Source organism: Chelonia mydas, chromosome 3, assembly GCF_015237465.2.
Source record: "Chelonia mydas isolate rCheMyd1 chromosome 3, rCheMyd1.pri.v2, whole genome shotgun sequence".
NCBI classification, from domain to species: domain Eukaryota; kingdom Metazoa; phylum Chordata; order Testudines; family Cheloniidae; genus Chelonia; species Chelonia mydas.
The window spans coordinates 21,149,440-21,174,512 of NC_057851.1; the positions used below are offsets into that span (position 1 = coordinate 21,149,440).

At 41.5% G+C, this 25,073-nt stretch overlaps 1 protein-coding gene across 2 annotated transcripts in view; it reads left to right on the plus strand.

Annotated features, from left to right (window-relative positions):
- The window catches only part of WDR35 (WD repeat domain 35), an 81,278-nt gene extending 59,344 nt beyond the window's left edge, over positions 1-21,934 (plus strand). For both annotated transcript variants that reach the window (XM_037894016.2, XM_037894019.2), the window contains 11 exons: positions 54-134; positions 261-397; positions 8,767-8,970; positions 10,778-10,924; positions 12,985-13,117; positions 13,784-13,894; positions 14,960-15,124; positions 16,598-16,738; positions 17,208-17,364; positions 18,041-18,281; positions 18,605-21,934. In XM_037894016.2, the coding sequence (XP_037749944.1) occupies positions 54-134; positions 261-397; positions 8,767-8,970; positions 10,778-10,924; positions 12,985-13,117; positions 13,784-13,894; positions 14,960-15,124; positions 16,598-16,738; positions 17,208-17,364; positions 18,041-18,281; positions 18,605-18,755 (1,668 nt within the window). In that variant the 3' untranslated portion in view covers positions 18,756-21,934. The remainder of the gene's footprint in view (positions 1-53; positions 135-260; positions 398-8,766; positions 8,971-10,777; positions 10,925-12,984; positions 13,118-13,783; positions 13,895-14,959; positions 15,125-16,597; positions 16,739-17,207; positions 17,365-18,040; positions 18,282-18,604) is intronic.
- Positions 21,935-25,073: the final 3,139 nt, after the last annotated feature.

Here is a 25,073-nt window from a genome sequence, read left to right on the forward strand (position 1 = left end):
TTATCAGATTTATGTAAAGTTGTTCATTATCTTTTAACCATATTTATTTTAAGGAACCCATTCAGACTTCTGGATATATTTGCAACTTTGAAGATTTAGAAATTAAATCTGTTCTTTTGGATGAAATATTGAAAGTAAGTGTAATTTAATTTCTGTTTTAGGAAAACTTAGTGTCTATGTAACATGATTTGCACAATAGCAGTTTCTAAGGGGTGGTAATGGCATTGATTAAAATTTGGTCTTTTACTTCATTCTTTTAGAATCCTGAACATCCTAACAAAGAATATATAATTAACTTTGAGATCCGATCACTACGAGACAGTCGAGCATTGATTGAGGAGGTCGGGATTGAAGAGTCTTCCCAGTTCATAGAAGATAATCCACATCCTAGACTTTGGTAAAATCCCTTTTCAAAATCTTTTCTTCTTCTGCTTCCATTGATTACAAACCTGTCTTTTCATCTGCTTTTCCTTCTTAATCAAGTCTCCTAGTTTATTGTAAAAATACATAGTGGGCCTCCCTTAGCCACATAGCTCCATATTAAGTTCTTCTATTAGCCCTTGTGTCTGTTTGATCAAACTCAGCAGACAGCTGCTCCACCTCCGCTCTCCACCCCTGTGGCAACTTTTCCACATTTGCCTCATGGATATTATGCAGGACACTACAGACAGCTATAACCACTGGGATATTTTTCTCACAGAGATCCAATCTTGTGAGTAAACAATGCCAGTTCCCTTTCAATCTACCAAAAGCACACTGAACTGTTGTTCTGCACCTGCTGAGCTGGTAGTTGAATCTTTCTTTGGTGGTGTCAAAGTGGGTGGTGTAGAGCTTCATGAGCCAGGGGAGCAAGGGGTAGGCTGGATCCGCCAGGATCACTATTGGCATTTCAACATCACCAGTGGTACCACCAGTTGGGAGAGAATGCCCCTTCTTGCAGCCTGAACAGTCCTGTATTCTTAAAGATACGAATGTCGTGCACCTTCCGTGACCAGCCCGTACTGATATCAATAAAATGTCCCAGGGATCCACCAATGCTTGCGTAACCATAAAAAAGTAGCCCTTTCTGTTGCTGTACTCTGTGGCAGAGCGGACTGGTGCCAAAATAGGGTTATGCATGCTGTCTATCACCCCACCACAGTTTGGAAACTCTGTTGCTGAAAATCCATCCACTATGTCCTACACATTACCGAGAGTCACAGTCCATAATAGTAGAAGACGATTAACGACCCTGCACACTTGCATGACAAAGGCCCCTCCAGTGTATTTTCCAACTCCAAAATGATTTCCCATTGGCCAGTAGCAATTTGACGTTTCAGGCTTCCATAGTGCAATCACCACTCGCTTCTCAACTGTCAGTGCAGCTCATTCAGTTGTTTCTGTATTGGAGGGCTGGGGCGAGCTCAGCACACGGATCCATGAATATGGCCTTTCATATCCAAAAGATCTGCAGCCACTGCTCAACATCCCAAATCTGCATTGCAGTGCAATTCCACCCGTCAGTAGTTGTTTCTCAGTCCCAGAAGCAGCACTCCACCCTGTGCAGCTGCTCCATGAATGTCACCAACAACTTTGAATTGGTTTTTGCCATGTCGCACAGGAGTTTGTCATCCACAAAATCGTCATGTTCCCTGATGCTGTGGTGGTTCTTGTGGCGCTCCAAAATTTGGAGGATCATGCATCTTGTGTTTGCAACAACAATAGGGTAGACTGTGTGAGCTCCATGCTTCTGTCAGAGATGGCAGACAGTGAGAAGTGCTGTGCAGTTTTGTGGGTTTTTTTAAAAAAACATGAAAATTATGGGTATGGATATGGATGGCATTATGGGATGGAAAAAGTTGCATGGTGGGAATGTGACCCCTTGCTCCTAGTCGCCCCAGCATGACTTTTCTGTCCTGCCGTGTATTGCCAAATTTTCCCAAAAGCCAGTGCACCGGATGATGGTGAGTTGCACACTGGAATACCTACCCATGGTGCACTGCACTGTGCATCAACACAAGCACTACTGGTGAGTATGTTCAGTGCTGACACAAGGAACCAAATATGCATGCGCGCAAATGATATACGAACTGGAGTGGCTTTGTGTCAACATAACTTGCATCAACCAAAGTTTGTAGTGCAGAACTGGCCTTTGAAAGGGAGATTGCAGGTCAAGTTGCTTACACAGCACTTGCTGTGAAACAATATCATGATACAGATTAGAGAACTGCTCCAGCTACCTACTGTTTTAGTCGTATTAGTACCCTCCAGAATAAACAAAATGGTTTGAAAAGCTTACGGTCTTGCCAGTCCATCTGCCATCAAAATACACACAGGTAACAGGCCTGCATGTTTCTATGTCACAGGTCATAAGAGCAGAGAGTGAGTAGGTGGACAAGCATCCTAGCACATCTTCTATACCCAGTGGTCCCTAAACTTTTTCGTTTGTGCCCCTTCCCCTCTTATCTGGTTCACGACCCCCAGGAGCGGGGCCAGAGCCACAACTGGGAGCCAGGGCTGGGGCCAGAGACGCAGTGGGGAGCCGAGGCCAGGGTTGCAGTCAGAAGCCAGGGCCGGGAGCGTGGCCACGATGGGGGCCAGGAGCCGGGGGCTGCAGTCAGACCTAAGGGTTGGGAGTGGGGCCACGGTTGGGGCTGGGGCCAGAGCTGCAGCTGGGGCTGGGAGTGGGGCTGTGGTCAGGGCCGGGGCCAGGAGTAGAGCTGGGGGCAGAGAAGGGCTGGGTGGCTCTCCCTTTCTGCACCCTCCCCCCATGAGAGGAGGGCTGGCCTGGGCCTCCCCACATTCCCCAAAGTTCCTCCACACCCCTTTAGGGGGGCACGTCCCACAGTTTGGGGACCACTGTTTTATACATACTATCTTGCCATTCCAAACAATGGGATTTCTCTTCTTTTGATAGCTTTGAAGCACAATCAGACCCAGTCAGGCAAGAGGCTTGTTTGTGTCCTCTCTGTACACACCCCTTGCTTCATTCCCGCCCCGCATCCCCCTGGGTAGAGCATACAGGTGATATCCAGAGACCCTGTATTTTTTTGTTTGTTTGTTTGCAATCCTGCAGAGTACAAAACTTGCTAAAGTACCTCCTTTTTGGGAATGTACTTTAGCTGCTCACTTATTGCTTGCTTTCCCGCCAAGATTCATTCTTGGCATAAAGGGAAAAGGGAGTGTCTTAACTTTCATTTGGTGCAGCTTTACAATAGTTTCTGGACTGATGGATTCCCTCTTATAAGAAGACAAACTTACAGGTAGAGGCTAAACTAGTCTTGTCTCTTCTGACTGATTGACAGTGTTGGGGGCCTTCTTTTCTTGTAGTCGTTTAATGCAATAACTAATATCAAGTGTTCCAGTAATAAAATAATTTCATTTTTTGACAGCCCAAGTCTAACTTAAATGAAGGCAGATGTCCAACACATTTCTCCCACACTTAAAACAAAAACCCTAAAAATGAATCCTGAGCTGCACTAGCATTGTTCATTTTACAATACACAGTACATCAAAAATTTTGCTGGTGTCTTTGAAAATATTAAGTTTGTAAATCTAACTTGTGATGTTTTGTGGACATTTGCAAGCCTCAGGCTCTGTATGCCATTACAATATGACCCAAATACCTATAGGGATCTCATCACTTCACTAGACTTGATGCTTGAACCAAGCATCAAGTGTGAACTTTCAGGCACTACAATAGTTTTACCATGGAGTCACAGACAGTCCCCTTGGGTACTCAGATCTACCTTGCCACTCAGGTAAGCTTGCCTTTGTGATAGATGGTCACTTACACCAAAAAGTCACAAAAATATTCAGGTTACTTCTAGTCCCAAAGGACCAGTCACTTACCCCAGCTCAATTGTACCTCAGATCTCAATTGATAGACAAGGCTTGTAGCTAATCCTATAATAAATTAACTAAAAATTTATCAGTTAGAAAAAGAAATGAGTTATTTACAAGGTTAAAGTAGGTAAACATACACACACAAATGACTTGCAGTCTTGGGTTCCAAAACATAATAGAAACTTCTACCATAAGCAAGCTCTATATGTCCTTTGGGCTGTCCTTTCCAGGCTAAGCAGCTGCTGATCTCTTGCTTGTGCTCAGAATTCTTGCCCTCTCAAAGTCCAAGCAGAATAGAGATCCAGTGTCTTTTGGTTAGAGATTTCTATTCCCTTCCCTCAGAGTTCAAGCTGATGGGATGAGCCCTCAGCACGTCTTCTCTCCCTGTGGAGGGAGCAGTCAACAAAGTTTTGTCCTTTGATGTTTCACAGTGGCTTATTCGATTTCAATGGGCCTTCCTATATGTAGGACCTAACACCTTCTGTAGGAAGCTCGCCTTTATATTAATTAATGCTTCTTTCCTCTTTGGTGAGTTACAGTTACAGAGGTTTATAGTGCAAACACTGAATATAACTTTATAACATGGGTTATAGGTGTTATAAGTGAGATTACTACATGCAGCATCCTACCAGCATTTCATAAAGTCTAAATACTAAACACATTCTTATCAGTTTAACATCTGTTTTAACAATGCTGACACAGAGATGAGCCAGGCCAGTTTCCAGCTATGCATTTGTCAGTGTTTAGTTGAGGCCTAGGCATGAGCTGGCACCTGGTCTGCCAGCATCACACTCTTCCTCCCATACACACACTATTACCGAAAACAATATTCAGCCAGACCCTCCACCCATATTGTTCTAACTCCTGGGCAGTCCAAGGCTATGTATACTCTACGGAACTTACAGCAGCACAGCTGTATGGCTGCAGCTGCACTGCTGTAAGGTCTCCTATGTAGCTGCTGTATACTGGCAGGAGAGAGTTCTCCTGTTAACATAATTAAACCACCCCCAACAAGCGGCGGTAGCTATGCCAGCGGGAGATGCTCTCCCTCCGGCATAGCACTGTCCACACCGGCACTTTTGTCGGTGAAACTTATGTCAGTCAGAGGGGTGTTTTTTTCACACAGACAAAAGTTTTGCTGACAAATGTGCTAATTAACGTAGACAAAGCCTCAGGTATGCCTTTGTTTTAGGTGCTGCTGCTATGAACGAGTTTTAACTATTTCTTACAGCTATCTCAAATTAAGGTGGTGGTTACGCTCACCAGCTTCAATGACATTTTGCCCAATCCACAACAAGAGGCTGTTTTGTTGATTTAACATGATCAGAACCTCCTCTTTACATTCTCATTTGAAAGACTGTGCTGCCTACAGCAAGGTGTCCTATAATGTCACACTCGGGGCAAATCTACACTTAAAACACTGCATCAGCACAGCTGCAGCACTTTAATGAAGACACTCTAAGCCAATGTGAGAGAGCTGTCCCATTGGCATAGTTAATCCACTTCCCCCAGAGGCAGTAGCTGGGTTGGCAGGTGAAGCTTTCCCGCAGGCATCGTGCTGTCTACATGAGGGGTTAGGTCGGTTAACTACATCACTCAGGGGGTTGGATTTTTCACACCCCTGAGCAATGTAGTTATACCAATATAGGTCTGTAGTGTAGACCGGACTTGAGGCATTTTTTCAGTTCTGTGTAGAGAAGGAATGCCATCTGCTGAATTACCACCACTTCCTGTGCAGCATCTAAGAGTTCCTTTGAAGTCTCCTAACCAAGCAGTGACCATTTAATCTATAAAATGAATAACTATAAAGACAAAAAAAAGAGCAACGCTATACTAATATTTTTATTGCATTAGTGACTAGAACACCCTTTGTGCTCAGTGCTCTATAAACATATATAAAGACACAGTCATTGCCTCAAGGAGCTTACAATGTAATATAAATAAAATAGCTAGTAGGAACAATGGAAATCAAACCTTATGACAGGTCTGAATATTTAAAGTTGTTTTTAAACAACATTGCATTTTTATCAAGTACTGTAAGCGTACATAGCACTTTGGGAAACAAATGAGAAGACAAGGGCCTTGTGTGGATTTTGAATAGCCTGGAAGGAGGCAGGAAGAGAAAGCAGGGTAGCAGGGTTAAGTTTTGAGATGACTCTGACATGGAACAGGGTTTTGCACAGTGTATGGTGTGAGGAAAGGATGGAAAGGAGATTTCTATACACTATAATTAAACACAGACCCAAAGGTTAAAACTGAATTTCAAAATCCTACGCAGTATGCTGTATAAAAGCAATAATAGTGAACAAAGAAAGAAACCTGTGAAAGCCCATGTCTCAGAGGTTGAATGTGTAATTGCCATAGTAAACAATTTAAAGGAAAAATGAAATGTCAGTAGCTAAGACTAGAATTTCCTTAATAAGATACTATGGAATTATGCCAGCCCATTTTAAGGATCCAGAGATTTACTACATTTATCTGTTTCCGGAGTTATTTATGGTTTTGTTTTGAAACTATTAAAATGATTTGTGTCCGCATGGCAGACCTAGCTAGCCCAAAGTAAATTTGATCATTCTCTGTTACTTCTAACAGTTCAAAGTAGAATTTGGGTCCATTAAACTACTGGCTGAAGCAGACTTGCTGTAAAAGATGAAGTTTTACGAAACACTCTTTACCGTGGGCTTATGTGTGTACGTGTCTTTTTTCAAAGTCTGTATATTCATAAATAGGATTGATATCCAAAACTTAAAAAATACAATTATCCAGATTTTTGCTAAATTTTTATCTTACTGAAGTAGCTAAGCTATTTTTGGCTAGTACCCAGTATTTATTTCAGTAGAAAAGGGACCATTTATTTTATAACTCTCCATGCCCCAGTAAGTTTCATGTAGTAGGCTCATAAAGAATGAGCAAATCCTCCTGATCTTACTTGGGCAAAAACTGCCATTGACTTCAATGGGAATTTTGAATATGCAAATAAATGCAGGATCTGGATACAAGTTTATATAGAACAGATTGACAATTTGAAAATAGAAATACTGGATATAGAGCAAATACATTATAGATAAAGGTAGGATAATGCACTTATTGCTGCAACTTGAGAAATGAGACGAGTGTGTAGCAGATCCACTTCACTTGCCAGACAACCCTTCTGTGTTGGTTGTCCCAAGATCTGGGGACTAGCACAAGAATTGAATTGATGCTATCCTCCTTAATTTGATGCAGCAAATATTGGGTTGATGTAGACCACTGGTTCTCAACCAGGGGTCTGGGGCCCCCTGGGGCTCCTCCAGGCAGGGCTGGCATTAGACTTTATGCGGCACAAAGCAGAAAGTCAAAGCCCCATTGCATGGGATTGAAGCCTGGGGCCCCAAGCCCCACTACCTGGGGCTGAAGCCTGAGCATGTTAGCTTCAAAGGGCCCCCTGTGGCTTGGGGCTCCAGGCACTTGCCCTGCTTTGTACTAACGCTGGTCCTGGCTTTTATATGAAGGAAAACAGTTGTTGTGGCACAAGTGGGCCATGGAGTTTTTATAGCACGTTGGGGGGGGGGGGGGCTCAGAAAGAAAAAGGTTGAGAACCCCTCATGTAGATCATGCTTGATGTATCTGTTATGGGTGTCCAGTGACAGGAGCAGTAGTAGTCCTGTTTTTGCCAAGTAATCTTGGAGCACTATGCAGTTAGTGCTCTAGTTGTACTGACTCATTCAATATGTTGAGGATCTAAGCCAGACCTACTTAGTTTTGTTTTTGTAGTACATTTTAGAGCTCATTCAAATGCCAGATTGACAAGGAGGTAGAAATCCTTTCTTTATCTTCAGAACAGAACAGCATGGGCAGTGGCAGTGACAGCCTCCCCACACTGCCCTGTCACTGTACCTCGGTGCTAACCTGCAGCTACTACCCATCAGGATGGAGAGGGATAATTTACTCTCCATGGTGCATTTACTTCTGGGCCTACAAGATGAGACCAGGCACCGGAACAGGCACGGCCAGGAGCCATGGCCCCATCACTTTTTCCGGCTGTAAGGGCAAACGATGTGGGGAGGAGGCAGAGCGGAGTGAGCAGGGGGCAGGGTCTTATGGGGAAGAGGCAGCGGAAGGGCGAGGGCCTTAGGGGAAAGGGGTGGTGTGAGTGTAGGATTTCAGGGGGAAGGGATGGTGCATGGGGCAAGGCCAGGGTTCAGGCACTAGTGGCCCACCCACACTTAAGGGAGCTTCCGTTACCCCTGGCTGAGAATGCCATCAAGGCTGTCAGCTGTGATTTGTGTGTGGGAGAGATGTCAACGTGAATCTGAACAAAGACCATCAGTGGATTTCACATAGGCCACATCCTTTCTGTAGCGGGGGGCCCAAAGCTGGATGCAGTACTCCAGATATGGCCTCACCAGTGCCGAATAGAGGGGAATAATCACTTCCCTCAATCTGCTGGCAATCCTCCTAGTAATACAGCCCAATATGCAGTTAGCCTTCTTGGCAACAGGGGCACACTGTTGATTCATATCCCTCTTCTTGTCCACTGTAATCCTCAGGTCCTTTTCTGCAGAACTGCCACTTAGCCAGTCAGCCCCCATGGCTGTGGCAGTGCATGGGATTCTTCCATCCTAAATGCAGGTGGCATACACCCATATTGAGATTAGTGGTTCTAGAAGCGGGTGCTGAATTAGCCCTAATTTAGGTGTCTTTTTTTAACTTGACTAAGTAAATGATTCCTAATATGACTTCCTACTACGGCTGCTTTTCTAGCTATAACTCCTGTTCTTTGCCTGTGACACATAAGTCTAGTCTCCTGTGGGTTGTATGCTTTGAACTCATTTTGGTTGTTGGATTTCATGTGCAGGTGCTGGGTGGTGCTGGTGGCATGTGATATACAGGCTGTCAGATTCGATCTGGTGGTCCCTTCCTTCCTTAAACTCTGTGACTCTATCTGTGCTTATCATACAGGCGTCTCCTGGCCGAAGCCGCTCTTCAGAAGCTAGACCTACAAACTGCTGAACAAGCATTTGTGCGCTGCAAAGACTATCAAGGCATTAAATTTGTGAAGTGCCTAGGCAATCTGCAGAGCGAATCAATGAAGCAAGCTGAAGTGGCAGCTTACTTTAGCCGGTTTGAAGAAGCTGAAAGAATGTATTTGGATATGGACAGACGGTAATTGCATGCAGTAACCCCAGCAACAACTAAAGAAAATATAGATAAAATAAATGCTTGCACTAAAAAAAGTGGGAATGTTTAAGCAGTGAGGGCTTTTTCAAGTTCTGAAAAAGAGAACAAGGTTAGATAGAGAAAACTGCTGTACTGGTAGATTACAAATCCCTTTATTATTTATGTTAACACATTCCAAACAGTGATACTTCCACTTTTCTCTAATTGATCTATATAGCAATCCGTATCCAATTTAAATCTTCATAGACTTTTGAATGTTAGTCTGTAGATGTTTTAGTTAAGATTCCAAAATATAAAAAACAGTTTAAACTTAGTTAGCCAGTATCAAAGTCAGATTCAAGGCTCACAGAATTTGTCAGACCACTCTGTTTATTAGCAAAGCGCTTTGCCAATGCACCCAGATATGTGAGCCCCCTGCAAAAGCTCAAGCTAACTTATTTGTACAGATAAGCCAAAGCCAATTTAACATAAGAGACAAAAGGAAGAGAAACTGACAAATATACATACATATCTTATCTTATTTGCATACTAAAGTTTACCAATCTCCTAGCTCAGTAGGAGCTCTAAGTTAATTAGTTTGAGGACCCATTGTCTCACACTCCTAAATGTTTCTCTTCCTGACAACTATATTTCAACAAACCCTTCAAGCAGCATTTCTTTAATGAATTATAATTTAAATATAATTCATTCTACTTTCACACCAGTTAACTAGTTGCTGTTAGTTAGTTAAATCCTACATTTTTTGAATTACACATACATGTTGCTGGGTTTTTAAATTAGCAGTAATCACATGGGAGCACACCATGGATGACATTTGGACAGCTCAATGAAAACTTCTGCTTAAGGGTTATTGTTTGCTTTTGTTTTTGACTAACAAATTTTTAGGATTTAAAGGAATGAGGTAGAAAATAATATTGAAAATATTATAAACCAGGAGCGCACCCTGAGCTGGAATACTGTTTAGGTCTGGTCATCCCATCTCAAGAAGATGTAGCTGAAATAGGGGTTCAGAGATGGAGGACAAATGAGTGGAGGCATGAAAGTCTTCTATATATAGACTGGGACTTCAAGCTTAGATAAAAAGGGACATGAAAGAGGTGTCTAAAATAACAAATAGTATAAGGTATGTCAGTCGGAAGCTTCCATTAGCTTTTCTCATACTAGAAGAACAAGGAGACATCCAATAAAACTGAAGGGGAACAAATTTAAAGCTGATAAAGAAAATAACTTTTTACACAATACATGATTAACCTGTAGAGGCATTCTTTGTCAGTGAGGCAGAATGCCTCCCAGAGCTGTTTGTTTGCACAGTATGTGACACCCCTTTAAGGGATACAGTGTATACCCTTCCTCATGGCTGTACAGTGGAACTAACCAGTGGTGGACAACCATGATTCTGCTTATTTCCTGACCGCTTCTGGGGAAGAGCATTTCAGTAGCAGCCACTACACAGGGGGCTGGAATTCTGGGCAGTCCATTATTCCCTTCCCCACCACTGTGAAAGCTGTATAAAGACCATCACAATCTAGCTCAAAGTAAGTAGTTTTCTCTTTCAAATATATTGAAAAGTCTTTTTAAACATATATTCTTATTTATTGAGCTGTCTAAGGCATAATAACTAATCAGGGTAGTTTTCCTTTAAGTTTTATGCAGTCTCCAGGCCATAAGTCTTTCATTTTTCCTTTATGTTCACCTGCAGGGGTGGTATTTCTGAACACTTTTGTCAAGAATTTCTGCAGCTATTTTATTTTCCTTTTTTTAATCGTCATCAAATATGTTCTGATATTTATAGAGATCTTGCTATTGGTCTACGGATAAAACTGGGAGACTGGTTTCGAGTATTGCAGCTATTGAAAACAGGCTCAGGCGATGCAGATGACACTCTTCTTGAACAAGCACATAATGCTATTGGAGACTATTTTGCAGACAGACAAAAATGGTATGTGTTATAGCAGGAAATAATGAAGTGGTGGTAGCTGTCTCATAATTCAGACTCTCCTCGTAAAGCTCAGCACAGAGTATGGGGGGCACATTTGGGAGCTGGAGTGCAGAGTGTGTGAACGTGGAATGAACTGGCATGATCCAGCCCTATCACCTTGAAGAGCTAGTAAGTTTCATAGGGCATGTGTCCCACCACTACTTGCAGCTTTGAAATTCCACAGAGAACTGTTGTTGAGAGTGGGGAGAACAGAAAAGCAATAATCCCAGCTCTGCCAGGAATCCAATCACTAAACAATTTCTTCAACTTTGGGGAAAAAAAACAACCTAGGCAAACAATTTTGTTACACTACAGTTAAAAGTTACAAGTAAATATTGGTTACAGAATGGCCAAAAACCTTACAAGTATGTTGTAGTGAAACAAACAACAAAACAAAAAAGAGAGAGAAGACTGAGGAATTTCAGAGCTAAGGTTAATCTTAAACCCAAACTTCTCACAGTATATAACTGCATGCTTAAGGCCACCAAAACTACATTAACTCTGCCCCTGTAAAGGAGTCAGCTCCCAGAGAATTTAAAGGCTACACTTTTGGGTGTCCAACTTTAGATGTGAAGGCTGTTGCCCCACTCTGGCACTTTGAGTGCAGAAGGTGGGGGCCTGCAAGGATTGTAAAAATTAATACTGGCCACTCCACGCTTGTATTAAACTCATAGAATCATAGAATGTCAGGGTTGGAAGGGACCTCAGGAGGTCATCTAGTCCAACCCCCTGCTCAAAGCAGGACCAATCCCCAACTAAGTCATCCCAGCCAGGGCTTTGTCAAGCTCCCAAGGTTACAGCTTTTTTCTGACCTTGGATGGGTAGATGCTGCCACCACTCAAGTGTAAAAAACCCCTTTGAGAACCGAGGAGGGCACACTTGGGAGTTCGTTCCTGTGGGGTACCCTCAAGCCCTTTCAGCCCCCCCTCCGGGGAACAGCTGAGAAAGAAAACAAAGGAAATCAGCTGTTGCCACCAGCTAATTAAACAAATCTCTTAGGACACGAAAATCCAATCCTGTTCTTAAAAAATAAAAGGTTCATTTTATTAAAAACAAAAAGAAAGAAAATACATTTGGAATTTAGGCTTTTTGCTAGATTTAAAAAAAACAATCACAAGGATTAAGCATCAAGGTAGCTCTCTTAAAGTTTACAAGCAAAACAAAAGAACCTGTGGTTAGCACAGAGGAGTCCACAAACCATAAAGAAATAAGAGATAAACCTAATCGCGTCTTCCTAGACATTTCCTGATTTACTTACATATCTGGGGTTTCAAATGAATAGTTTCTAAGTATGATCTGATGATTTTCATACCTGGCCCAAAGCTTTTTACAGCATAGTTCCAGCCCTGTCTCTTCTCCGGGAGAACAACACAGACAGACAAAGGGAAGTTTTTTCCCAGTTTTAAAAAGTTCTAGCCTTCCCATTGGCTCTTTTGGTCAGGTGCCCACTCCCTTCCTTTTACCTATGGACTTTTTAACCCTTTACAGGTAAAGCAAGTAGAGAAAAGCTACTAACAGGGGTTTTATAGCTAACTGGCTGGCTGGGGGTCCATAAAAGGGAGCTTATCCCCCCCTTCATTTATCACAGATCATGGGGCCTCATTTTTCAGAAATATTGAGCACTTGCATCTCCCATTGACTTCAGCTGGAATGAAGATCAGAGTATGGGCAACTAAATTGAGGCACCCAAACAGTCAACTTCTGAAAATGGCATAAATGATTTGTCCACTCATTGTAGATGGAGTAATATACATCAGGTTTTCTGACTTTCCACTTCTGCTCTAGCCATTGGATCCTGTTACTGCTGCAACATAATGAAGCTAAATTTCTTGAGCATTCTATAATAGCTGTATTTCCGTTGTTTATATAATGCCAGAAAACGTAGCCAACTGGTGAAAATATTAATTTTTTATTTACAAATCTATACTTAGTGAACAAGTTATGTCTTAGTGTTTAGTCAGATGGCACTATATTAACATTTAAGTTTGTTTGTCTTAGTAGGCTTTTTTTTTCCTCCTTAGGATAAATGCTGTACAATATTATGTACAAGGAAGAAACCAGGAACGTTTAGCTGAATGTTACTACATGCTAGAAGACTACCAAGGACTAGAGAATCTGGCTAACTCACTTCCAGAAAATAACAAGTTACTTCCTGTAAGTATAAGAAAATTATTATGGTTATTTTGGTTTTCAACATGTGACCTTGTCTGCACTAGACTTTTTTTGCCCCAAATTTCTCATGGTTGCTACCACTGGTTCAGCTTCCTTGGCAATAGCAACAGCGGGTATGTTAGTGAAAGGTGAAGATTGGGGTTATTCCTGATCCTGAAAGAGGGAAAGTCCCTATCAGTATGAACTGAAGTGATCCACTGAGTAACAGCTAATTAAAAATTAGTTTGATTTGTATGTTATTCCAGAGTAGATGGTAAAGGCAAATCATGTTACTTGAATGTCCTTTAGGCTTATTACACTGTTTTGGACAAACACAGCCATAACCCCCTTCTTTCCCAACCCTATTCTGTTCTGCTAAATTTTCCAATATATGCACTGAATCCTAAGAGAAGAATCCCTACTGCCCGTAATTAAAAGATGATGTTCTGCCTTGAACCACTTTTCACTGAAAACCAATGTAGATCTGAGAAACAGGGTGTAAGAGCAGAATATATTTCTTTAGATTACTGCAGTGTGTTTTCTCTCTTTATAATCTGTAAACAGCATCAGTAATAAAAATTCAGACACTTGTAATAGTATTACAGTTACTAAAGGACTGTCCCGAAGATTTGGAAAGAAATGGTAACAAGATTGTGATGTCTTTTGCAGGACATAGCTCATATGTTTGTCAGAGTGGGCATGTGTGAACAAGCTGTGATTGCCTTTCTGAAATGTAATCGACCAAAGGATGCAGTAGATACCTGTGTACATCTCAACCAGGTGAGAAATTTGGCAGCTGGCAGAATGTGGTCTTGGAATGAAAAAAAGGATTAACAATGGGATTTTTACCTCTTAGTCCCCAATAAGATTTCATTTCATATTGGTCATCTGATGGCTCTTCAGTACCCTTCAAAACTTCATGCCTTAGTGCTTAAACCAATACTAACTGTTAGGGTATGAGACCTTTGTGAGAGGCAGATCATACTACATGCTGGTCTACACTAGAAAGTTAGGTTAACCTAGCTACATTGCTCAGGGATGTAAGTTAAGCTGACCTAAGCCTCAATGTAGACAGCACTAGGTTGATGGAAGAATTCCTCCATCAGCCTAGCTATTGCCTCATGGAGAGGGGGATTTACTCTAGCAATGAAGAACCCCTTCTGTCGCTGTTGTAAGTATCTATGCTACAGCGGCACGGCTGCATTATCCGTTTACCAAGTAGGATCATCATTAGCTATCTCAGGAGAGAAGCCAGGGATCATTAGCTATCTCAGGAGAGAAGCCAGGGACTGAATAGACATGGAGAACCAGATCCACAAAGGGACTTCAGTATTGTGACACAATGACTAACTTTTAGGTGCCCAGAAAATCACAAGAACAACATTATGAACCGCAAAGCCTGAGTTAATGCCTAGGCTCCCCATACAAAACATGGGGAGAGAGAGATGCCTACAAATACGATCCACAAAAACCAGTGTGCTTCTGACGACTACACGTTGAGGCTTTTTCAGAGGCTTCCAACAGTCAGTGCCAATTCTGAAAATAAAAAAAAAATGTTGCTTGCTATGTACTTTGCTTATTAAAATCATAACTTCTGTTTCCCTGTGTAAAACACGATAGGATATTTTGACTATAAGGAAATAGTCATTCCAAATGGCTACAAAAATGAACACAAGGTTGTCGATGGCATAAATATTTGTAGTTGTATTGTATTTACCCGTTCCTTTGACATTATTGTAGTAATGTTCTAAAATGATATTTTAGCTGTTACACATGAAAAGTGGGCTCTTAGTGTATATTTGAAAACACATGAAATTGAATAATTCTGACTATTCTTATTTCCAGTGGAATAAAGCCGTTGAGTTGGCTAAAAATCACAATATGAAAGAGATTGGATCCTTGCTAGCTAGATATGCATCTCATTTACTGGAAAAGAATAAAATCCTTGATGCCATAGAACTCTATCGTAAAGCCAACTATTTTTTTGATGCTGCTAAACTCATGTTCAAGGTATTATGGTTTTTTATTTTATGTGATATGGGCCAGTCAGAAATAACATTATATTTAGCGAGCATCAGTTGCTTTTGTGTAGTGTTCAAATTTTCCAGTGTTAGCTATTTGTTCCCTGGAAATAGTTATCATTATATGGAAGCCACCGTAACTACAGAACTATCCTATTAACAAGTAATCCCAGTTAGATATCTTTTCTTCACTTCCTGTCAAAAACTCTTGCTCTGTGCTGGTAAGCTTCCGAGGTGGGTGCAATGATCCCTGTGTATAGTCTGAATCAGTTTGTAACCAAGTTGAAGTTTATAAAGTGCTTTTGACATTATTTTGTTGACAGGCACTATATAAATATAATTGTTACAACAAATGTTTACAAATATATTATTTCTAAAACTGTTTCTCCTCTCATGGCAAAAACCCTAGTCCTCACTCATAGCTATCCATTTGTCAAATTTGACTTTTAAAAATCCAGCCACTTTTAGTTGCATGAATGCAAAAAAAGTCTACAAAACATATTTTTTATAAAAGGCAGATATATTTTTAGTTTTGTTTTTTCCTTCCAGCAAGGTAATAGAAAAATGGCTATATTATTTTTTATCAAACTTTCTAAATTTACCTCTTGACTTAGAACAAATATGAGAAATTTCAATTCAAAATTTAATGTTTTTAGAAAGTTCTAAGTACGTTCGTATAAGAATGTTTAATAGAAGTTCCTCTTCAACTGTAGCCAAGCATATCTACTTCAGTGATGACTTCAATACAGGATCAGCCTAAAGAACTAGCTAGACTAAAGGGAATGAGCTCTTATTCACTCAGAAATAATAGCAAAGAGAATTTGGGAATGACTGACCAAATAAATGTTTTCTTTCAAGTTTGTTCCCCTTCAAAGGAATAGAAGAATAATACACATTCTTATCATGTTTAGAAACATTACTGGATTCCTAAACTCAATATTTTTGTCTTAACCTGTTCATACAGTTCCATTTTTTGTTTAGGCCCCAATTGTACAACATGTTTCTGCCCCTGCATAGAGTACCACTGACTTCAGGGGTCCTTCTGCATGAAGATAGTTGCACGGTCAGGTCTTTATACCTGAATTGTTGCTGAAAGGAGTCTACTATTATAGAGAGTTCAGGTTGCCATCTTGGGGAAGATTCTCAGCTGGTGTATGTAGGTGTAGTTTCATGGACTTCAATAAAACTATACTGATTTACACCAGCTGAGGACTGGCTTTATACACCTGCTAGCCACAGACCTAGAATATATAAATTCTGCACTTAAAATCTTGAGAATGAAGTTCAGATATATTGGTTTGTTTGTAAATTAAATTCTAATATTCAAGTAAAAATGGACTTTTGACATAGCTTCCTATGGTACATAAAGATCTTTAATATAATTTTAGCATATCGTTATAAAAAAAGAAATAGCATTTTCATTTTTAGAGACATAATTTTTCATGTTCTTTATTTCTTTAAGATTGCAGATGAGGAGGCAAAGAAAAGGACTAAACCTTTACGAGTCAAAAAGCTGTATGTATTGTCAGCTTTACTTGTAGAACAGTACCATGAACAAGTGAAAAATGCACAGAGGGGAAAAGTTAAAGGAAAGAGTTCAGAGGTAAAATGTCTCAAATGCTTTCTATGGTGTTGTAGCCATGTCAGTCCTAGGATATTAGAGAGACAAGGTCAGGGAGATAATATCTTTTATTGGACCAACTTCTGTTGGTGAAAGAATGAAGCTTTTGAGCTTACACGGAGCTCTTCTTCAGGTGACCTGAAGCAACTGGAGCAATTTAATTTGAGTTTTGTAACTCTGTCACTAAAACATTATTTCAAGCACAAATTGTGGGCCAGCTTTTCAGACATGTACTGAAACTCTGTAATTTACACAGATACGAATGATTTTGCATGGCTGAAAATTTGTACTATATAGTATAAATAGTGAAATTCATTTTAGGACAATATATATATACATTTTCCTAAGTTAACATAGAAAATAGGTATAGTGACTAGAAAAATCTCTTTTCCCTCATCCTGCTGTGTGTTTTAAACAGAAATTTTTACCTGTGATATTCCTTTGATTTTAGGCTACTTCAGCTTTAGCTGGTTTGCTAGAGGAAGATGTTCTTTCTTCAGCTAATCGCCTCACAGATAATGCCTGGCGAGGAGCTGAGGCTTATCATTTTTTTATACTTGCACAAAGACAGCTCTATGAAGGTTATGTAGACACGGCAATGAAAACAGGTAGGATTTATTACAGTACAGATGGCATGAAAACTGAAATCAGTCTAAGCCACACAAATCTGTAAACAAATTAATTCCATTTACATTTATCATGTTTGTTCCACCCATTACCTGATCCATGTAATGTAGAACATGAGAAATATAATTAACAGTGTTGGAACAATCATCAGCAGGTGCCAAGTTAGTTGCCAGTTTGAGCATCAGGTAGTTCTACAGAATAACTACCAATTTTACCAAAACATCTAGGGGCTGGTTACCAGGAGATGTCTGAAGTTTAACTTGTCACTATCTGACAAGTTTAGATAACAAATCCCATAGGGTTGTTATTGACCACACACTTATGTGCATTGAATGATGCTTCCATGAAGCTCACATCAGAGCCCTGGGGCTGCAGAGGAATTGATAGATGTTAGTTGGGTAAGTTGTGCCTTCTACCTTCTCTCCGTATTGAAGGGCCTAATTCAAACACTTCATTTTCAATTCACAATTAAATACAAAGTTTCTTCTTTAAAAATAGGGAGGACTATCTATGCTCTCTACTATTTTCATTGGCTTTATTTTGTTTGTTTTATTTAATCAGGTAATTGATATTAAGATGACAATTTACTAGTACAATTAAGTTGTATTTGTGTTCAAGGGGACATGTTGTAACTTTCTCATTCTTTTCATTTGCTAGCTCTTCACCTGCGAGATTATGAAGACATTATCCCTGCAGTTGAGACCTATTCCCTTTTGGCTCTCTGTGCATGTGCCAATAGAGCATTTGGTACTTGTTCAAAAGCCTTTGTTAAACTGGAATCCTTAGAAACCCTTAGCCCTGAACAGAGACAGCAATATGAAGATCTTGCACTGGAGATATTCACTAAACACTGTCCTAAACATACCAAAAAATCTGATCTGGATGGTCTTCTGGAGGGGTAGGCGGACTACATTTTGGTTTTGTTAGTGTGATGATAGAAGTTTTCTTCCTTTCATCTGATATTGGGAGCGGCTGGCTCTAAGTGCTGATGCTAGACTAATGTATATACTGTGTCGTACCAGGAAGATTACCATACCTGGCCCTATTAATAATATACACTAACACGTGATTTAATTATGCCCTACTAATAAAATGATGCAGACCTAAGTAGAGAAAAGCTTAAATTGGTTACAGATGGCCAAAGAAAGTTTTGCAAATTATTAAACTACTCAAGCAGGTTTCATCTAAAGCTCTGTGTTTTTTTTCTCTTTTGTTTTTTAGTGGAGAAGGGAAACTTCCAACATGTGTTGCAACAGGAAGATCTATCACAGAGTATCAATTCTGGATGTGCAATGTGTGCAAGCACTGTGTGCAGGCCCAAGAAATAAGCAATTACAACTTCTGTCCTTTGTGCCATAGTTCAGTGACATAGTAAAAGAAAAAGAATTGTGAGTGTGTCCTTGTGTATGTACCATTACAAACATAAAAAAGACTTCAAGATTTCAAAGTGTGTTATGAAATGTAATACAGGCACTATACTCTTACAAGATGCTACTAAGATTATAGAGAAAAATCTTTCTTAGAAAGAAACTAGAATGACAAGAGTCCCGAAAAAGATGTAATTGTGAACCCTCTTTTATAAAAATGAGTTAACAGGGTCTTTTCTAAGACTAAAAACAAACAAAATGAATGCATGCTTATCTCTATCTGTGTTTCCTTTGAGACACTCTAGGGGCTTGTCTACCAGGGAAGTTATAGGCAGCAAACTAGGGTATAAATTTAAAATACAGTAGCTATATTCTTATTGTGCACTGAGAGTGCCCATGGTGTTGCCGGAAGATTTTGATTCAATTATAATAAGCCCGGGATGTTGCTTAGAAACACTGCTTTTAATTTGAAACCCTTTATTTCCAATTTATCTGTTCCGGTATTAAAGGTTGTGGCGCGCCCTAAGGGATTTTCCAGAGAAAGCCACAGTTAGCCAACTTTCCCTTGAAGGACACGGATACAGCCCTCCGATCAAGAATAGGCAACAAGCAATAAATTCTTTGAAAACAAAAATAATATTTGTTTAGAAGTGATTAGTTACAGTAAAAGTAGAGAGAGAGGTAATAAAGTTACAATATAAACATGAAGCGGCATGGCAAATAAAGACAGCACTACAATCACATATAGTATAACAATATAATCACACACTTAATACTCTATATTGTATAACAAACATATAACAGTATATCAATTAACATTAAATACTTAAAAACTAAACATGCACCAAGTGCTGATTAGACAATTATTAGATGGGTAGGGAGATCTCACTCTGAGCAGAGGCATCAAGCTTTATTTACACTTTAAACCCACACGCTCTAGGATGCTAAAATAAAAGACAATTAAATGTACAGAAGCCTTCTTAAAAATCCTTCTGAATCGTCTTACAAAGGTCCTTCTGCTCTGTCTGAGGCTAGGGTGCGGTGCCTCAGGAGCGTGGTCTGGTAGCGGGCTCTGAGCTGCTGCCTTCTCCTGAGGTAGTGTCTCCCCTCAGGCAGGAGAGACAGAAGCCTGTTGGTCATGCTGTTGGTCATGCTGCTGGGCTGCTGCGGAGGCTTCCTGCTGGCTGGGTGGCAGAAATGGCCGTTGCCAGGGGGCGACCCTGGACTCCTGGGTGAGCTGCTGCTGTTGCTGCTATACCTGCCTTTCAAGCAGCCTCTTCTTTGCTGGGTTTTGCTGATGCTGCAGCCGCTGTCCTGTAAGCGCTTTTCTTCCTTGGAGGTGTTTGGTAGACCTCTGCTCTCTTGCTGGTCCTGGTCCCCTACAGAGCTGTAGCCTGCTGGCTGCTGCCTTTATATATGATTTCAGCTCGTTAGCTATTAATTTATTATCGTAATTCAGCCAATCAGCTTTCAGGGATTTGCATATGCTAATGCATGGCATGTGAATCGACACATGACCCTCAAGCTCAGCCAGTTTCCAGAGATTAGCATATGCTAATTAGTCACATGTACCGAAAGCTCTTTCCCTGTTACATAGACTTCTATGGGCTCAATGCATCCCTATGGGGTTTTTCAGCTGACCTTTGGTGGAACCCGAGCTACTTCCTGTCTGGAAGTCCCATTGGTTTCTATGGGCAACAGTGTATTCCTATGGGGTTTTGCTGAGTCATTCCCCATCAGAAGTGATGTAATACCTTGCCCTGATTGCATCATCCCTATTCATTTCTGTGGGCTCCCATGTCTTCCTATGGGATTTCCCACTACATTACATAACCCTATGGCCACCATTACTTTATTTTCTAATTTAAGCTATTATTAATTTTTATTTAATGAAAGCTTTATTTTTAAATCTAATCACTGTTCTAAGCATGTCAAAGGTTCCGGACACTACCCCCACTCATTTTATGTCCAATTAAACAATTTTATAATTTTTCTGAATTTAACCCCCTTCTGAGGTTTTTCTGCAGATTTTCCCATTTACAGCTTGATAAAGCATTTTGGGCAACGGAGGCAAAAATCTCGCCACGATGGGGTGTTTAAGCTTAATGCGCTTTAAAATGTATTAAGCTAAAGTGCACAAAGGCACTTTTAGTGTACAGTAAGCTTGTCTACATGTGGAGTTAGTGCAGAACAACGAATGCATTGTAGAACCCTAGCTTGCTGTTAATTAACTGCTCCATGTAGACAAGCTCTTAATTATGGGAGCTTCATTCTTCATTTTTATAATATACATTCAGTAGAAAAAATATTGGTTTTCCCAAAATACACAGATGGACTCTTGGAGTAAAGAATTTCCAGATGGGACCAATATTGAAGGAGCAGCCTTTATAACCTTGATATCATTCTTTTGTACATTTTCCTATAACTTTTTTTTTTTTTACTACAATGAAAATATTCTAGTCTAGTTATAGTTAGAACCAAATATTTATGCTGCAGTCTTTTTTCTAAACACATATTTACAAGTACAGTACCGACAAAGGACCTCTAAGAGGTGATCTGTGAAGAAACCAGGGTTTATAATCTGAATTCTTGGGCTCTCTCTCTTTTGGATCTGTTAACTGTTTGTTTCACGCTTATGTAACCAGGTTGAATCACCCCTGGTTAGTAATAACAGAAACCAGCTACCAGCTGACAGCTCTTAGTGAACTATATGATACAAACTAGCAGCCTCAATCAACTGGCAGGCAGATAATGTGTTCATATCACACTGTCATAATTGTCATCCTTGTTTGGCAGTATGAATGGCGATTGAAGGGATATGGAGATTGAATTAGTCCGTCATCCTTCCTACTTTGTAGAATTGAGCCACACTGCGGGCAGAGTGTGGTGAAGCTTGCACTGCAGCTGTACATGTTCTTCAAATAGATAGAGCACTTCAGTGTTCAGTCTTGTCAGTCTGGTATCTTTCACAAGCACTAAATTCACTTTAAGGAGGATTATATTTTTGAGGAAAGCTTGTCAGGAGTCTTGTTTTCTCTTGGTTTGTCTTTCTGGGTGAAAAATTACCTTTGTAATATCCATAAGTTAAATCTTTGGTTCTTTTGAGTAGTTTATTCCTCCTGAATGGAAAAACTTTATATGTGAAAAATATACCATGAAATAAAAATCTGATTTTCTACACTGATACTTGGATGAGCTCTCTTTTCTTTGGTTTTCGAGCTATAGATACTGATTTAATTTGTTTCTTTAACAGTGTAATTCAGAGTTATATAAGGCCATGTCATTCTGTGAAGATACAACAAAAATGACACAAGAAGTAGCATCAAAGTGGACAAACTTACAAATGCCTTTTTTTTTTGGTTTGTTTCTCTAAAGGGCCTGTCAAAATGAGCTATCCTACAGATCTTCCCAAATACACACATAGCACCACTCAAATGCTGTCCCCTCTGAGGAGAGCAGCAGCCAGCCAGCACTCAGATCAACAGTAGGAAGGAAAAGGAAATTTTGGCCAGTGATGGTGGGGAAGTTGTACTATTTGTGTCCCTGGATGTTTGCTCAAAGGTGTTTTCTGCACTAGCATTTCAGGGTTTCAGCCAGAGATCTGCAGAGTTCAGGAAGGGAATTTCCCCTATTCCCATGTATTCGGTGGTTTTTTGGTTTTGTTTTTTGTTTTTAAATCTTCCTCTGAAGTATCAGGGATGGCCACAGCTGGAGATGGGACATAGGACAGGGAGGGTCTGATATTACCCAGCATACAATCTGGACTGCTGAATAGCTGTGTCTCCTCCGTTCTCCAACCTGAGATGCCTTTTACACTGCTTTACTGGTGAACAGCCACTCCTGGCCAGTTAACACACTGCCTCCAGCATGTAACTTGCTCCCACTACACTGCACTGAGTGCTACTAGTTAGCCACTCATGAATTACACTGCAGAAGAACACGAGCGGATTCTCTATTCCCAGACTTTCCTCCAGAAATGTTCATCTTGTACTGTCAAGCACAGTACTGAACAATGCAGGAGGTGCTCATAAAGACCATAATTTCATCAATGAAAAATGATATGCACCAGCCTTGTTATCTCAAATGGAGTTTCCCACACACTTTAATCCAAACACACTGGTAAGATAAAACAATACGATACGTTTATTAACTACAGAAAGATAGATTTTAAGTAATTACAAGTAATGATGCATAAAAGTCAGGACTGGTTACAAAAGGAGTAAAATGCAAGCTAATGCCTAACTTAACAAGCTAAGTGAACTTAAAAGCAAAAAGGTTTTGTCTCACCATTTGTTTACAGCAATCTGTACTGGCTGAAAAGTCTTCCAGCCAGGAACCACCCCCGTTCAATGATGCTTTCTTTGTCTTTCGAGCATTGTAGCTGCCAGAGTAGAGATGGAGGGGGAGAGAGGTGATTTGGAGGCCACTGCCTCTCATTCTCACACTACTCTTGTGACAGATTTCTGTTACTAATCTGCCTGGGGTGTCAGGTGATCAGGCTGAGGCCGCAGGATCTTTAGGAAGGAGATGACTGAGCACGCTACGTATCTCAGTTTTAAAGCTTTATTGATAAAATAATAAAATAATAGCGGAGAGTGCTGGGGGAGGAGGGGTTCCCCACGTCACTCAGAGGAAGGAAGAAAGCATTAGTGTTCCAAGCCATAACCCACTTTCATACTCACTCATGCAGTACCCAAGGCTGGCCAAGCCTGGGTGTAACGTAAGAAGAAGAGGGTGGGAGGGGTGGTCGGGAGTTCTGTCCTGTGTGCACAGATCGTCCAGGATCCGCTGCCAATCTCCGAATTGCTCCAGCTCTCAGGAGGATTTTAAGTCCTGGGCTCCTTTGGGGGTATTCCATTCCGCGACCTCTGTTCCTGGTGCTCTTTGTGCCAGTACAAACTGGGTTTCTGTGGTCTTCTCCGCATTCCCAAAACACAATGGCTCGAGGGACACAAATCTCTGCTCCCCCGCCTCGTCATCTCGCTGGTGTTTTCCATTTCTGCAGCCCTGGTTCAGTGTACTTTTTCTTTTTTCATGGCTGGCTGTGGCTGGGTGAGAGAGAAAGGCAGCCTCAGACTTTTCCTCTAGCGCCATGACCTTGGACTGGGGCCAGTGTCTTATCGTCGGACTGAGCTTGCTAGCTGCAGCGTTGAGGTAACCCGTTCTCTATTCTTTCTCCTTCCCCCCTCAGAGCCTGCAAAAAAAAATCTTCCACTCACACCTTTGACCCTTCCCAAATTGCCCTGCGATGCTTGCAACAGCATTAGCAATATACAATGCTGATCTGCCTCCCTCAGCGGACCCGCTGAGGTGGGGGGGGGGGGGCCCTTGGGGTGTGACACTCTCCCCTCTTTGAAGATTACCCCCAGCTGGGCTGCAGGTGACAAGTAGTCTCTTAGGGACATGAGGTCTGAACCATCCCTGTGACAGTATGTAAATTTCTTATTCACACCTTCACTCTGACAGAAAATGGCTGCTTAAGCAGGCGATACTCTTTTAACACCTGCCTGGGTGCTGGTCTGTCCTTCCTTTCTAAGAAACTGTTTTGGGCCTCGTTTTCTTAAACTTGGAGCATGTGACCGTAATGATTAAGGCTATGTTTTAGTCCCAGATAATTTCAGTAGAAGTCATGGGCAGGTCGTGGGCAGTAAACAAAAATTCATGGCCCATGACCTGTTCATGACTTGTACTATATACTCTCAACTAAAACTTGGGCTGGGGGGCCGCGGGTGCTCTGGAGGGGTGACCTGTGAGAGTGCTAGGGGGTGGCTTGGGACCCCCACTGGTGCTGGGGGTGCGGGTGGGGGACAGGAGGCAGCACACAGCCCAGGACCCCTGCTGGTGCTGGTAGGGAGGGAGGGTTGGCAGGGCTGACAGGCTCTCTACCTGGCTCTGTGTGGCTCCCAGGAAGCAGCCGGCATATCCCTGCAGCTCCTGCGGGAGGGAAGGTCAGGGGGGCTCCGTGCACTGCCCCTGCCACTAGCGCTAGCTCCGCAGCTCCCATTGGCCGGGAACCCTGGCCCATCTGCCTAGGAGCTGCGGGGACATGCCAGCCGCTTCTGGGGAGCCCCCCTGAGGTAAACATCCCCTCCTGCACCCCTGCCCCAGCCCAGAGCCCACATCAGCACCCAACCCCCCTGCCCCAGCCCAGAGCCAGCACTCAAACTCCCTCCCAGAGCCCACACCCCTCTTGCACCCAAACTCTCTCCCAGAGCCTGAACCCCAAACCCCCTGCTGCACCCAAACTCCCTCCCAGAGCCCACATCCCCTCCTGCACTCCAGTCCAGAGCCCGCACCCCTCCCGCACCCAAACTCCCTCCCAG